Genomic DNA, 15,162 nt, shown 5'->3' with positions numbered 1-15,162 from the left:
ACTAAGTCATGCAGGCCTAGCTTAGTGTTCTCCAGCCAATGATCTGCTGCAAAGACCACCAGGGACACATCTGTAGTTGAACATGTTGGGTTATTCCTCACCGCAGAGGGAGGAGCAATGAGGCATCTCTGAAAGAGGGTGTTAGAAAGAATGTATCATAAGATTTGGGCTTAAGGTAAGTAATTTTGGGGATGGTCAACAAAGTGGGGTTTTTCTCTGAATTGGATGCTGTCATAATGTGGGGGTAATTCTGTGATTATCCCAACAATACTTATCTGGAAGGCAAGAAGAACAGAGCAAGGCTGAAACCAGGCTAGAGAAATGTTTGATCAGTTTTCCAATTTTGACAATGTTCATGTTTTGCCTGTGTTCAGCCATGATGACCTGGTGGTCTTGATTTTGTCTTGACCTATCATGGTCACTGAGTGGCCTTGCCTTATGCTGATGGTATGTGAAATGTTGATGTTCAACAGGAGAATGCCAGCACCTTGCTGTGGGGGTGGGCCTGCACCTGACTGTCAGAGGCTGCTGTTCTTTTTCTTACCATCACACATTTAGCAGCCCTAGGATTCTGTGCAGGGTACTTAACATCTTTGGGTGCCAGTTTCCTCATCTGTAAAATGAGGCTAGAAATACCCTCTGTGAAGGAGAAAACATGTTGATTGTCTAGCACAGAGTCTGAAACATAGGAGATACTCCAAAAAACATTAGGTCCCTTATGTCTGGGAGTGTGGCTTTATCCTCCCTTTATAGACAATGGTTTCAGGCCTAATAATCACCAGTGGGTTTCTTTTCAAATGGCCTCTCCTTCATAGCACATAGGTGCAATTGCAGATGAGCTCTCAGTTATTAATAAAAGAATGGTGCTGGACCAGCCTAGAAAAATTGTGCAGAATGAATGTGGAGTTAATGCAAACAACCTGGCTGCAGGGCCCTGTGGATAACAGAAACTTCCACCGTTTGCAGACTGCTCCACATGTCCTTTAACTATCTATGAATTATGTGCTCGACTACAGCAGCCAAGTGGACTCACAGAACTGGAGTAATAATGGTATATCTCTACAGAAACTTTTACAGTTTATATATGGTCTTTCCAATGTCACATAGTCTTACTTGAGCTACACACCAGGACTGTGCCTTTAGAGCTCCTGTCTTCATTTTACAGCAAAGAAGCCTGGGCTCCCTGCAGTTGGGTGATCTGTGCAGTTACTCAGCCAGCACACAGCAGAGCTGGGACATACTGCTTTTTTTTTTTAATCTTTTTTAGATTTTTTATTTGTGGTGAAACATAAACAACATAACCTTTGCCATTTTAACCACGTTTAAGTGTACAATTCAGCAGCATTAATTACATTCACAATGTTGTGCAACCATCAGCATCATTTCCAAAACTCTTTCATCACCCCAAACAGAAACTCTGTACCCATTAAGCAATTAACTCCCCATTCATTCCCCAAATCCCCAGCCCTAGTCTAATCTACTTTCCATCTCCATGATTTTACCTAGTCTTGTTTTTAAATCAATTTCAGTGAGGTATAATTTACATACAATGAAATGTACCCATTTTAAATGTACAGTTTAATGAACTTGACAAATATATACACCCATGTCAGCTATAGAGCATTTCTTCACCCTAAAGACTTCTCTTGTGCCTTCTCAGTCAACTCCCTATCTCAGTGCCAGCTCTGATCTGCTTTTGATTGCTATAGACTAGGTTTGTTTTTTCTAGAGTTTCATGTAAACATACTCAGGTCTTTTTAAGCCTACTATCCTCTCCACTACCATGTGTTCCCTCTCATAGAAGGTTGAAGCTGGAAGGGCCCTCACACCCACAGCTCCTTTTCCGCATGCAGAAACTGAAGCCCCAGACACAAGGGGTACTTTCCCAAAGCCATACAGGAGACAGTGGAGAGCCAGGGAGCAGCCCAGGGTTCAGACTCCCATTTCTATGCTGATTTCCTTGCTTTCTTCTCCCAGCCCCAGCTCTTTGGCATGAAGTATAAGGGCAAATGGTTTCCTATGTCACATTATAACAAGACGCTCTTGGAAGCTACCTAAATTGTGCTGATTACTTTCTGCCCATTTAATATTTCTTGTATTTGTTTTTGGAAAGATTGACTACCTTTGACAAAAGTATGTCAAAAGCAATACATCTTACTAGTGGAGCGAAGACACTGCATGCTGACAAAGGTGATCTCAGATGTGAGGTCGATGGTGCGCCATGCAATCAGCTTGCTGAGTGAGCCTACTTACGCCCCATCCTGGGGGCCTAGGGTAAGAAAAGTGCCAAGCGAAGCTGAGGATCAGACTAAAGCTGGAAGGTGAGTCAAAGCTTGAGTCCCTCAGCATTACCCTGCCCAGGCAGCAACTTCAGCCTCATGGTCTTTTAGCCCTAAAACTTAGGACTAGCTCAGTGGGAGTTTTACATTCCTTGGCTTGACAAATGAAAAAGGTATTGGTAGTCAGAGGGGAAAAAGGCTAAAATAACTCAAAGTTCTATCTGAATCCATGTGGAGGGTCAGGAAAAATGCATGGGTTTGGGGAGCCAGAAAGACCCCAGAAATCCTCCTAACTTCCTATATGAACTTAGGCGAGCATCTCACCTATGTGGACCCCAGTTCCTTCATTTGTAAAGTGGAGCGAATAACATCTAAGACCCCAGAAATCCTCCTAACTTCCGATATGAACTTAGGCGAGCATCTCACCTATCTGGACCCCAGTTCCTTCATTTGTAAAGTGGAGGGAATAACATCTACCTCATGGGACTGTGACAAGTTACAAGTGAGCTCGTATAACATGAAGTATCTTAAATGCTGGCAGCCTTCTTTTTCTTTATATTCAAACAAAAGGAAAAACAAAGCTTTCTGGCCACTTTGAGTCTGAAAGTCTGGCTGTTAGGGTAGAAAAGTCTTCTAAACACCGAATGGATTTGATGATAATCCCTTAGGGATTGACACTGCCGAATGCCCTTGTTCCTGGGGTCTTGGGTGCTGAAATCTGCATGGTGCATACAGAGATGCACCACCTGAGTTTCGAGGCAACTGTGCATGTTCTGAAGAACATTCTATTTCCCTGTCAATAATAACAACAATGATGGGCATCAATGATCTGTTTTGCACATGTACATCATCTTTTTTGGCCTTGTTATATAACAGATGATGACGCTGAAGTTGCTGACACTAATTATCTACCATAAGCAGGAAGGCCTTTTCTGAGTAAGCTCCTGGTTACTGGGAGCAGGTTGCATCTAGGACTGATAGTCTCTGGGGATACTAATGAAGTCAGCGTATTTTAGGGATTTCTGTCTTCTCCTTTGTTAGACGGGAATAGAGACAGCCTGAGGGAGAGATGCTGCTGGAAGATCTTATTTGGGGATTGGTTCCATGCTGTAGCTGGGTGACTTTGGGCAAGTTAGATGGTCTTAAAATGTCAGAGCTGAAAGGACCTGTGGGAACTGTTTTACAGAAAAGGAAACCAAAGGTCAGAAATGAAACCATCTGCCTCATATCACACATCTAAATTGATGTGATGCTATTAAAACCCAGGTGTCCTTCCTGATTCTGTTTGAGTGCGTTTGAATTACTTAATCTGGGTCTAGATTCAAATCCTGGTGCTATTACATGTGAATCTCAGGATTTTAGCAAGTTGTTAAACTCTCTACCTTGTCTGTAATATTTGTGAAATGGGAATAATAAAAATACCTGAGTGTTCCTGTGAGGATTAAATTAGGTGATGCTAGTAATTTTAAAATATATCTTATTATTATTAGTAAGTGAAAGGCATCATGATTACCTTCCGCAGTGGTTCTAGAAACCGTGAGCCTGATCTAATTCTGTTAGCCAATTCTGGCAGCTGCCTATGTTTGTAAATAAAGTCTTATTAGAACACAGCTACATTCATTCATTTATGCATCATCTTTTGCTGCTTTCCTGTGACAATGGTAGAGTAGCTGTAATAGAGACAGTATGGCCCACAAGGCACACATATTTACAGAGAGTTTGGCAACTTCTGGTTAGATGATCTGTGTATTCTACTTGCACTCACTACTCCAATGGCTGAAACCCATATGGAAATCTCCATGTCTAGCCTTGATTTCTCTTTTGATCTCCAGAGGTTGTATCCAGCAGCCTGCTGGCATCTCTACTTGGAAGTCTCATGGGCACCTTGAGTTCAGTTGGTCCCAAAGTAAACTTGTCTTCTTTCTGCTCAAACATGCTGCTTGTGTTCCTTAGCACAGTGATTGGCACCATGTAGATCCCCATGCCAGGAACCTGGGTGTCATCCTACCTTATGTCCTCTTCCTCACCTCCCATGTCTCTTCGGTCTTAACCTTCTGTTGATTTCAGCTTTTAAACATCTCTTGGCACTATGCCTGGGGTCCTGGCTGACACTGCCCTTAGCCAGACCCTGGTCATCTTCTGCCTGATCCAGTGCCATCACTTTCCAGCTACAGGACCTCGACAGGGAGTCTCTTCATAAAGGTCCAAGGAAGTGGGACACTGTGCCCTCCAAAAACTTAGGTTGGACTTGTCATTGAGTTCTGTGTCCATAAAATAGGTCATTTTCTGTTGTTTTGTGGTTCTTTATATTAAGGGTCTGTTGTTTGGTTGTATTTAAAAAGAGAATGGTAATAGTAATCCCAAATACACGTACTTTACTTTCAAAGCTTATAAAACACTTTCATGTTTATGATATTATTTGATTCTTGGACAGCTTGGGGAGAGAGCTATTGCAATTATCTGTATTTATCCATATGAAAGGATATATGCTTACCTAAGGTGACTTGCTTTGGAAGTAGAAATCAGACCTAAGGCCCCTGACTCTGTGTTTTGTTTCTTCCTTTCTTTCCTTTTCTTCCCTTCCCTTCCTTCCTCCTTTTTTCTCTCTCTCTCTTCCTCTCTCACTCTCTTAAGATTCTTCTTCCCAAAGCATCTGAGGTTTCAGCTTTCTTTTCCCTTGAACACTAGAAATCCATCAGGTAATACGTTATATGTCTTGCATTCCCACCACGAAGATCGGTATTAAAAAATGACAGCAACTTATTATTTATGGCAATATCTATTGTTACTAAGGGAGGCAGACCAAACAATTCCCCATTGTTACAGATGCTACTCTGACTTGACAGCTGGGAAAGTCTGATAGGCAGTTTATTTACTTAGCCATTTAACCAAATAAATGTTTTCATTTTTATTTCATCTCCTCAAAAGCTAACATTTCGCCCTTAAAATTGCTCCAGCAACACATCAGTGAAGTATAAATTACCTGCCATTCCCATACCAGTCATTATAATATTATTTTGGTTCTTTTTTGCCCTTGTTGACCCAGTCTTTCAAAGACACGTGATTCTCCCAGATGGGAGGGTAGGGGAAAAAAAGTGAAGTAATTGAAGATATTTTCCTTTATTGCTAAAACAGAACTGCTGTTTGAGATTGGCCCTGAAGCTTCCACCTGCGGGGATTGAGTCCGTCTATTTCCTCTTACTATGGTGTGATATGGCTTTAGCTTATCAACAGATGTCATCCCTACTTACTCAGAACTGTGCAGGTATTTCTAATAAAAAACAGCTGGTGATAATGGTTGCAAGGGTGATAAGAGAGACAGGACTCTTGCTTTCCAACCATATGAAAGCAGAGGGGAAAAAAATAAAGCCATGAACATAACTTTCCCTGCATGGTCTCTCTTCTCCAAATGTTTGGAAAGGCACTAAGAAATTGCAGTCAGTAAATTTTCAGTTGGGTGGATGGGGGAATGGGATGGAGATGGAAAGATTAAATGTGTCTTGTGCTGCTATTGATGGAGGGACCCAGAATGGCTCTCCCAGACGTCCCCCATGTGTGTCATAGTGGCTATGTCTGCAAAGCTGGCATCTGCCCCTTGGCACTTGAATCTTGATAACTGTGAAGTGGCCAGGCTAAGCTTTCAAAGGGAGAAAATTACTTCACCGAAGATTACAGTCCAGCCCTCCTCTGGAGCTGGGAGGTACTTATTTTGACTTGCATGTGATTCTAAGACAGCCCATTTTTTGGCAGTGAGCTGTGTGAGGCACAAACCAGGGCCATTCTGATTTGACTATGTGGTGGGGCAAGCCAGAGAGCTAAGCAGCAGGCTTTTTTCTTTTTTTCCCTTCCAAAGCTGTTGTGACACATATTGAAAATTAATTATCTGAAGACAAAGTACAAAGCAAAACTTCCCAACCATATGGCCTTATACATAAAAGCTAAATGTATAAAATCCAAGAGAGTGGGGAGCGTGCATTAATTGGATATATGTGATGATGATAATGATGATGGTGATGGTGATGATGAGGGTAGCTAGCATCTATTAGGTGCTTTCTATGTGCTATACACAGTGCTAAGAGCTTCACATATATCACTTTATTTAGTTCACATAATAACCCTATGAGGTGGACACTATTTTTATCCTTATTTTTCAAATGAAGAAAACAAGATAGAGAATAATTATAAAATCTCAGCAGTGTCACATAGCCAGGAAGTGGTGGAGACAGATGCTGAACTCAAACAATGTTGTTCCAGAACCTAGATATTTTTTTAAGCCAAATTTTAAGCTGATTACTCAGTGTCTGTCTCTGTGCTAGATACTCAACATAAACTATCTCAGTTACCATTATGGAGAATATAAGCCCCTTCTAGCAGATGAAGAAACCAAGACTCAAATTTTGGTTCTTGCCCAAGATTTCCCACTATTAAGTAGCTGAGTTAGGATTTAAACTCAAGTCCAAATCCTGAGTTCTTCCCACACTACTATGCTATGTCCATTTACAGCTCAGCTGTGGCTTGGGGTACTGGACAGAGCATTAAATGTGGAACAGACCAAAGCCCCATGAAACAGTTTGGCTTGTAGGATTGTCTCAAGCTGAACAGGTTCATAAAGATGAGGGTTTAATACATTGATCTGCAAATGGTGTAAGTCATCTGTGTTTTCTAGAAGAACTTCAATTTTAGGATGATGTTTGCTGTTATCCTGATGAATGGCTCTTGTCACCTCTAGTTCATTCATCAAATTTTTTAAGGCAAGGTTGAGCACGTGAAATACAACTTAGGCAGGGGGTAAAATACCTCATGAGGAATCATCCCAAGGAGTCTGCCTATAGTCCCCAACTTTTCTTTTTCCTGAAACATTGACTTTGCTTTCAATATATCAACTCCTGAAGTAGCTTTGCAAGAGTGAACTTCTAAGCGAATCGTAGGTGGTTTTGCATGGCATGACATATTATTATGTGCTATTGCACTGATACAAAATGTGGCAACCTACACTATACAGTGTGTTAGGTTCTTTAATAAAAATACCTGTTAACAAAATACACTTTCAAAATACCATATTAGCTTTCAGTAACTGTCTAACTTACGTGTGGACTAAGACTAATTCTGAGGTAGCCTCAGAATCCATTTATGAGTGGAGAAAACCGTTTACCATTTTAATGGTTTTGACCATACTGTTCAGAACTTTAAAAAGGAGCCCTTTGGGAATGGCCTTGCAGTCCTGTGTGTTTATAGAAAACTAAGAAAGTATCTGAAAATTGAACACATTTGTCAAGAAGTGACCTTAGAAATCATGTCTGGGTAACAAGGTGTACTTCTGTCTCCTAAGAAGGTTTGCTTCATCAGCTCCTCTTTCTTTCGATCAAATCAGATGTATTGAAATTCAAGTGCCAAAAGCCACTTCTAGTAAATGTAAGTACATCTCTCTCAAAGTAGCTGCTGATGGAATCTGAAGTGATTTGGTGGCAATCCACATGCTGCAGCACAGGTGCAAATAGCACAGCCTTAGAAGTGAGTGCTACACATCTCTGGGCTTTGAATTTCACATCAGAAAGGGTGCAGGGTGCAGGGTCCTTTCTGGCTAGACGAAAAGGGCTGCCTCTGATCTTACATCTTGATCAATCTTATTTCAAGCACTGCTTATTTTTGCTTCTTAGTCTGGCTTCTCTGTGTGTTTGATTGGTGACCTCTTTAGATCTGCAGAGTGTAGGCAAATGCAGTGACATTTTGCTTAAAAGATTAAAGCATCTGGACCATGGCTCACTGAGAAATTATCAGGGTGGGCAGAATGTGTCCATCTCAAAATGTTGATGCTTCCAGAAACTAAATGCATGCTAAGTAGCATGGACCATGCCTCATTCTATCACCACCAACCACGCAGAACATATTATTAATAAAATAATATGATCAGTTCCCACTTCTCACCCCTACCCCTACCTCCCAGGGTATGTCAAAGGTCATGCATCCATGAGAAAAGGCAAAGTAGAATGTAGACACCAGGCAAAGGGACATGGTGCAGACACTGGTAATATAGCTCAGGCAAGAAGAAATAGTGCAAACATCAGGAATACAGTTCAGGGAAGGAGCGATGGTGCAAACATCAGCAATACAGCTCAGGCAAGGAGACATGGTGCAAACATTGAGGATGTGGCTTCAGAAGTGAAGAACAACCAACAGGGAAAGCAGATAGCTTAAGGGTAAAGGAGATAAAAAGGACAGATACCTACCCAGACCTGCGCTATCTAGCTACCGGCCTGTGGACTTATATTATCACCACTGGGCTCCCCACTGGGCTCACCAAATGGATCACTGTTGGATGAGGCCTGTGATCCATCAGGCTAGAACACAAGAAGATAATACTTTTTTTTTTCTCTTTTCAAGCATTGAAAATATAAGACACCTGGATATACTTTCATGCAGCACAATCAGTTATTGTAAAGGAGGGTGCAACGGCATTTAGAGGATGCTACACCACAAATGTGGACTTGTAGTAACAATTTAATAAAAAGGCAGTCCTTTTCAGCTGACTCATTTGAACACAAAAGAAAGCCCCTTTAGCAACCCCTTGAGAACTTATGAGATTGAGCCAGCATTCTTTTCTATGTAGGCTTCCTCATGCATTATCCATTTCAGTTACAGAGGTCTTAATTTTAAGGAAAGACACAAACAAATAACAAACTGGTCACTTACAGCTTCTTGCTCTTCGCTTTTGCTGGGACTTTCAAAGCCCTCTTCAAAGATGTCATCTGTGGTAGGATCACTGGCATGGGATGCAGATGATTTGGATGGAGAGCTCTGTCTAGGGGCTGGGGTTGGAGCTACACAGAGACCACAGAAAAAGAGACATCTTAAGTGCCTGGCTGCCATCAATGTATCCCAAAGAAACCTCAGGAATCTGCTTATATTCAAGTCAAATCTTAGGATTCCTCTTCCTATTTCCAGTGGAATCAGTTGAATATTTGAATTCTTTCTCTGTACATATTGATCTTTCCTCTCACACATCTGACTTCAGGAAGGAGCTCATCCACACTGATAGGTAAGGCAGTGGTTCTCAAAGGATGGTCCTTGGACAAGCAGCAGCAGTAGCATCTGGGAATTTGTTAGAAATGAAATTTTCTGACCCTACCGCAGATCTACTGAATCAGAGACTCTGTGTTTGAACAACCTGCTACAGGTTATTCTGATGCATGACCAAGCTGAGAACTACTGGGCTATGGTTTGCTTTCTTCTTTCTGTGTTTCATCAGAGGGCACGTTATTGAGTGCCTTTCATGTGTCAAACACTGTTAGAAACTTTACAGACAATATCTCTAATCCTCATAAAACATCTTTGAGGTAGAGGTTATCCTAATTTGACAGGTAAGGAAAGTGAAGTTTGCTAATTTGCTCATGGCAACTGGTAGAACCAGATTCTGAATCCTGGCACATAGGAGGTATTCAATAAACACATGTTGAATAAAGAGAAAGTGTCTCAGTGATCTGGGAAAATGGATGTAGCTGATGGCAACTTCACAGCTGGTACTTGATTCTATAAGGACAAAGGATGCGCATTTTCTGGGCTGACCCACCCACATCTCCTCTCATTTGTTTTAGAGGTTTAGAACAAATATGCCATTTGATACCACTCTTCTTTTAATAAATTCTAATTTGTCACTGAAAATACCGGTTACTGGCTAAGACCCAAGTGAGAGGGTGGCATGACTTGATTTAGCAGCTGAATTTTCCTAATGTTATAGAACTTAGAAATCAGACAGTGAATGATTGTAAAACTTAGTGCATACTTTTTACTCTGATGAATCTATATATAGAAAGATGATGCTATTTCGTAACTTATTATTTATAATGTGCCAATGAGTTGGACACTGTGCTAGGCACTTCCCATTCATTATACACCTTAATACAAATACTGCAAGTTGTTATCATAACTTTTTTGTTTCCCAGATGGAGAAATTGCAGCTCAGGGAGGTGAGGTGACTTGCGAAGGGTTAACACAGCTCTGAAATAGCAGCACTGGCATTTCACAGAGCTCTGTCTGACACTATCCAGTCCAACTGTGCTTTTCTGTTTCTATTTGAGGTTCACTTTTGATCCAACCAACCCTCTTCCCAAAACATTCTTAAGGGGATACTGATGGGTCAGAGGATATAAAGACTGGTTTTTCTAATTTTGTTCAAAATAAAACAGCAAGTTTTTGGAAAAAAATTTGCAATGAAATCTGTTTTGTTTCAGGAGATGACTATGGAACAAACTATATTGAAAGTGGGTTTAAAGCTATATGCAAACACCCTGAAGGGTAGTAGATGTTTAATAAATATTAGCTTATTTAGATCCTGAATTGTATTTGAAGTGGATTTTTGCTGACTAAAGGTTGAGAACACAAGCTAAGTTGCCAGTTCTGGCAGGTATACTGCTCAGACTTACCTAATGAAATCAATGGAAAGCATAAACAGGAGTTTATTTATGCAGGTGTCTTAATCTTTAGAAGGCTTTATAGGATGCTTCTAATACTCTAAAGCAGTGGTTCTCAGTCTGGGGCAATTTCATCCCTAGGGTACATTTGGCAATGCTTGGAGTCATTTTTCTCGACATTACAGGAAGGGGATATATGTTTCTCTCATAGAGTGATTAGAGGCCAGGGTTGCTGCTAAACATCCTACAATGGGACAGCCTCTGAAACAAAGAATTATCTGGCCCAACATGTCCATAGTGCCGAGGTTGCCAGCAATGCTCTAAAACATAACAGTAGCTAAGTCATCTCCATTTTGTTTATTTCATTCTCTATAACCTTTCCCAAATGCCTCTCATGTGCCAGGCACTAAGCTAGCATTATGAGAAGTGTAGGAATGATGGAGCCAGTTCCTGCCCTCAAAGAACTTAAACTCTCCTCTTTCATTTGTAGCTGGCACACAAGTCCATTGAAAGAGAGATGTTTGTTTTTAAAAAGATGCTTGCTTATTTATGCATGGCTGTCATTTCTTTAACATTTCATTTTTTATTCATTATTCCTCATTGAAACCCTGTGAGTCTGCATAAATAGAGATGCTGCCACTATGTAGATCGTATGGCCTGAGTGCAAGTGGGTTGTTTATACACGTTGAGGGCATTCATTTTCAGAATAGCATTCTGAACCTGGCTGAAATGGCACAATCTAATTGTATTAACATTAGGGGTGTTTTTTTTGACAGTTCACAGTATTGGCCATGCAGTGATCCATATCACCTGTGACAGTAATGAAACCGCCAAACTCACTGTAGCATGAGCCTTTTCTTTCCTCTTATCAGGTGTCAAGGCACAGGCTGAGTCACCAGAACACCTTCCCTGAATTGTGTCAAACAAGTGTACATGTGCTCAAGTGTATCTGGATTCTGATTTGGCTGCACAGTCACTGTTTTCCAGATGTTTGCAGAAGAAATATGAGCTGGAGGAGACTCACTGAAAGCTGGAACTAGAAGGATGCACACTGCTCATCCAAGCCAATTCACTTATTTTACCAATGATAAAACTGAGTCTCAGAGAAGTCATACGCTTGCCCAAAGACACAGCTTGTGGTGGAGGAGTCAACACCAGAACTCTGGTCCAGGACTGCAAAAAAACACTTAACATGTGCTAATAATGAGGATAAAAGATACTTCAAATTCTGGGAGTTCTATAATGTTTGAGTACATATACCATTGAATCCTTTTAATAACCCATCGCTTACACAGATGAGGAAACTGAGGCTCATAGAAATAAAGTGCTTTGCCCAAAGGCACAAAACTGGTCAGTAATAAATCTGATCTCCAGGTTCCCAGTCCAGAACTTTCTGCAGCACTATCTTTTTGTTCTCTTTAACTATCAGAAGCTTTAACCTAAAATGAGGCTTCAACTATAAAAGCTATTTAAGACCTTATGGCTGCGTATCTCTGCCCTAAGTTTTCTCTTGATCCTTATTTTATATTCTAATGTTTAAAACTTGTTCCCCAAATTTTTAAAGTTTGCATTCATTTTTATTTCAATAAGACACGCCAAAATCTGTGTGTCATAAGCTGTCTATACATAAATAAATGAACGAATGAAGAGCAAACTAACAAAATCTTAAGAGGCAGAGTAACATGGTGGAAAAACACCAGGCTTACATTCAATTCAATACCACTTTGTCTATTGTCTTCATCTTCGAGCCTCACTTTCATTATCTGTCAAACAAGTCTAACAAAATTTATCATTAAGCATTATCATAAGTCTAAAAATAAACATGGAACATATGAAGAAGGTTTGTATGTTATCAGTGGTATCTAAATTGGTAGCTCGTAGTAGTAGTAGTAGTAATAATAATACAAACAAAGAAGCCTGATTAATGCAAGTGAGATGAGTTATTTGACCCCAGAAACCCAGACATGAGTTACGGCTCTCATTGGGTTTTATGTCTTAAGTGAGGGGCACTCACGTGAGTTGGTCGATGGTGTGGTAGAAGTCACAGGGGTCAAATTCAACTGGGAGATGTCAAAGTCATCACAGTCGTCTGTATCCTGTGCCACCCCGACTTTGTTGAAGTAACTGGAGAAGGCCTCTGAGGTACAGGTGAGGGAGGGCTGGTCGGGTTTGCGGGAGGGCACGGGCGGAGGCTGGGCCATCTGGAAATCCTTAAACGTTTCTTTGCCCATTTTCTGCCTGGGCTTGTCGGTCTGTGGACTTGACCTGGTGGAGTCACTCGTGCCTGGGACGGTGGCAAGGGGGGTGAGGGGACCTTGGAACATGGCAGCTGGCAAAGGCATAACAGTTTGTGTGGGCATGAAGGCGGCTGGCGGAAACTGCCCGGCCACAGTTGGCCAGGGCTGCTGAGTGGCAGGAAAGAGACCCGGCTGGCCCCATGCGATGGGTTGAGCCCCCGGCATCACCTGAGCGACTGGTGGCTGGGCACCCATGACCATCTGCTGTTGGACGAGGGGCTGCTGACCCCAGAAGGACGGGAGGACAGCGCCCATTGCAACGTAACCTGGGAGAATGAAAAAGGAGAGTCAGGTGTTTCCCTGGTGTCCTGGGAAAGAAGGATGCATGGACTCAGGTAATTGACAGAAATGTATCAAGCACCAACTAAGTGCCAGACTGTGTGCCAGGGACTGGGGATGCCAAGACGAACAAGACAAAAGTCCTTGCTGTCATAGAGCCTATATCCTAGAGAAGTGGTCAGGGAAATCCTCTCTGAGGAGATGATCTGTAAGCAAAAACTAGAATGCTAGTAATCACATTTCTGTAGTTGCTAAAAGTTTCTAAAGTCTCATAGCCTCAGAAGCTGTGTGTCTCAGGGACAGGGCAGAAGGATGGAAGGCAGGCCATCCTGGGTTTTCTCCTTGCCTCCTCTTCCTGCTGCACTTAGGACCCTGTCAATTGCATAAGCTCTCTAAGAGTCTGACTCTTTGTGGTAAAACCAGGTTATAATACCTTCCTTCACAGGCCTTAGGCAGTGTGCAAAGTGAGTAAGAATCCGAATGTTGGAGTTTTAGAGACCTAGGTTAAAATTCAAATGGCCACTTCTTATCTATGTAATTTGGGGAGCAGTTCTTAAATCTGTCTAGGGCTCCATGACTTTATTTGTAAAATGGGTATAAACACCTTCTATCTCACTGGGTTGATTTGAAGATTAATGGATAGTACATATTTAATATGTGGAGTATTGTACCTGACACAGGATCAACATTCAGCAAATGTTAGTAGTACGGTTTGGATTAGATAGAGGCTAGAAAGTTACTTATTACATTGCTTAATATACAAAAGACATGTAATAAATGGTAGATAGAGGTATTATGCATGATTTCTGTATTATTATTCTTATTCCAATTTTAGAGAATAAAAAAAAAATAGGGCCAGATGTGGTGGCTTATGCTTGTAATCCTAGCACTTTGGGAGGTCCAGGTGGGAGGATTGCTTGAGGCTTGGAGTTTGAGATCAGCTTTAGCAACATAACAAGACCAAACCAAAAATTTTAAAAAATTAGTCAGGAATGGTGGCACATGCTCAGAGTTCCATAGTCTCGGCACTCAGGAGGCTGAGGCGGGAGGATCACTTGAGCCCAAGAGTTTGAAGCAGCACTGAGCTATGATCACCCTACTGCACTCCAGCCTGGGTAATAGAGTGAGACACTTGTCTCTAAAAAAAAAAAAAGAAAGAAAGAAAGTTATTGTCCACTCAGGGGCACCTCATACATCAGTACAGGTTACACACTGCAAAACCCCACATCCTGTACTCACACGTATACACGTATTACCATGATAATTGTTCACTGTATTATTCTTTTTAGGTAAGACATATACATTTCAACAGGAGCACAAGCAACACTTGTTATAATAATAATAGTAACATAGTAACAGCAACAAGCTTGACTTATTAAATGCCTACAACACGCCACGTACACTAGTAGGTGTTTTATGTCTTCACGAAATCCCGGCAGGGTAGGTATTATTATCTCTATTTTAGGGATGAAGAAATTGGTGCTCAAGGAAAAGCAACTTGCTCAGGGTCATACAGGTTGTATGAGGTAGGAGCAGGGTCAAACTGAGGTTGTCTGTCCCCGCAAAGCCAGGGTTCCTTCCTTTGTGCCACACACTGCCTCACCCAGATGGCCAAGACCAATTTCTGATCTTTGCAGTTAATAGACCTCCTTGCCTTCTATTTGATTGTATTAGAATACTGCAGGCCTGCAGGAAACTCCCATGTGCTTCCAGGGGTCCCCACCCTTCTCAGGGGACACAATGGCCACCTCTATGTGCAGTTGAGCCTGAGAGACAAGTTCTCAGGCTGGGCAGAACAGAGAACAGAGAAGCTAGCTTTGCCTGGCCTCTCAAAACTAGCCTTTCCATGGCTGTCAGTAGGAATGTACCGATGCAGTGTAGTGAGACCAGGAAAAAAAG

The 15,162-nt window shown here is 41.6% G+C and overlaps 1 protein-coding gene across 14 annotated transcripts in view; it reads right to left on the bottom strand.

Moving 5' to 3' along the window:
- Positions 1-15,162, bottom strand: part of DAB1 (DAB adaptor protein 1) — a 1,250,022-nt gene that overhangs the window by 7,450 nt on the left and 1,227,410 nt on the right. For 11 of the 14 annotated variants that reach the window (XM_063801487.1, XM_054667233.2, XM_009458771.5 and 8 more), the window contains 3 exons: positions 12,702-13,250; positions 8,970-9,097; positions 8,507-8,617 (listed from right to left, as the gene is read on the bottom strand). In XM_063801487.1, coding sequence (XP_063657557.1) covers positions 8,522-8,617; positions 8,970-9,097; positions 12,702-13,250 — 773 coding nt within the window. In that variant the 3' untranslated portion in view covers positions 8,507-8,521. The remainder of the gene's footprint in view (positions 1-8,506; positions 8,618-8,969; positions 9,098-12,701; positions 13,251-15,162) is intronic. The other 3 variants (XM_063801480.1, XM_054667232.2, XM_054667242.2) reach the window with 1 other exon arrangement.

Source organism: Pan troglodytes, chromosome 1 (genome assembly GCF_028858775.2).
Source record: "Pan troglodytes isolate AG18354 chromosome 1, NHGRI_mPanTro3-v2.0_pri, whole genome shotgun sequence".
NCBI classification, from domain to species: Eukaryota; Metazoa; Chordata; class Mammalia; order Primates; family Hominidae; genus Pan; species Pan troglodytes.
Note: the sequence above shows the minus strand (reverse complement) of the source record. Positions and strands in the feature narration are given on the sequence as shown.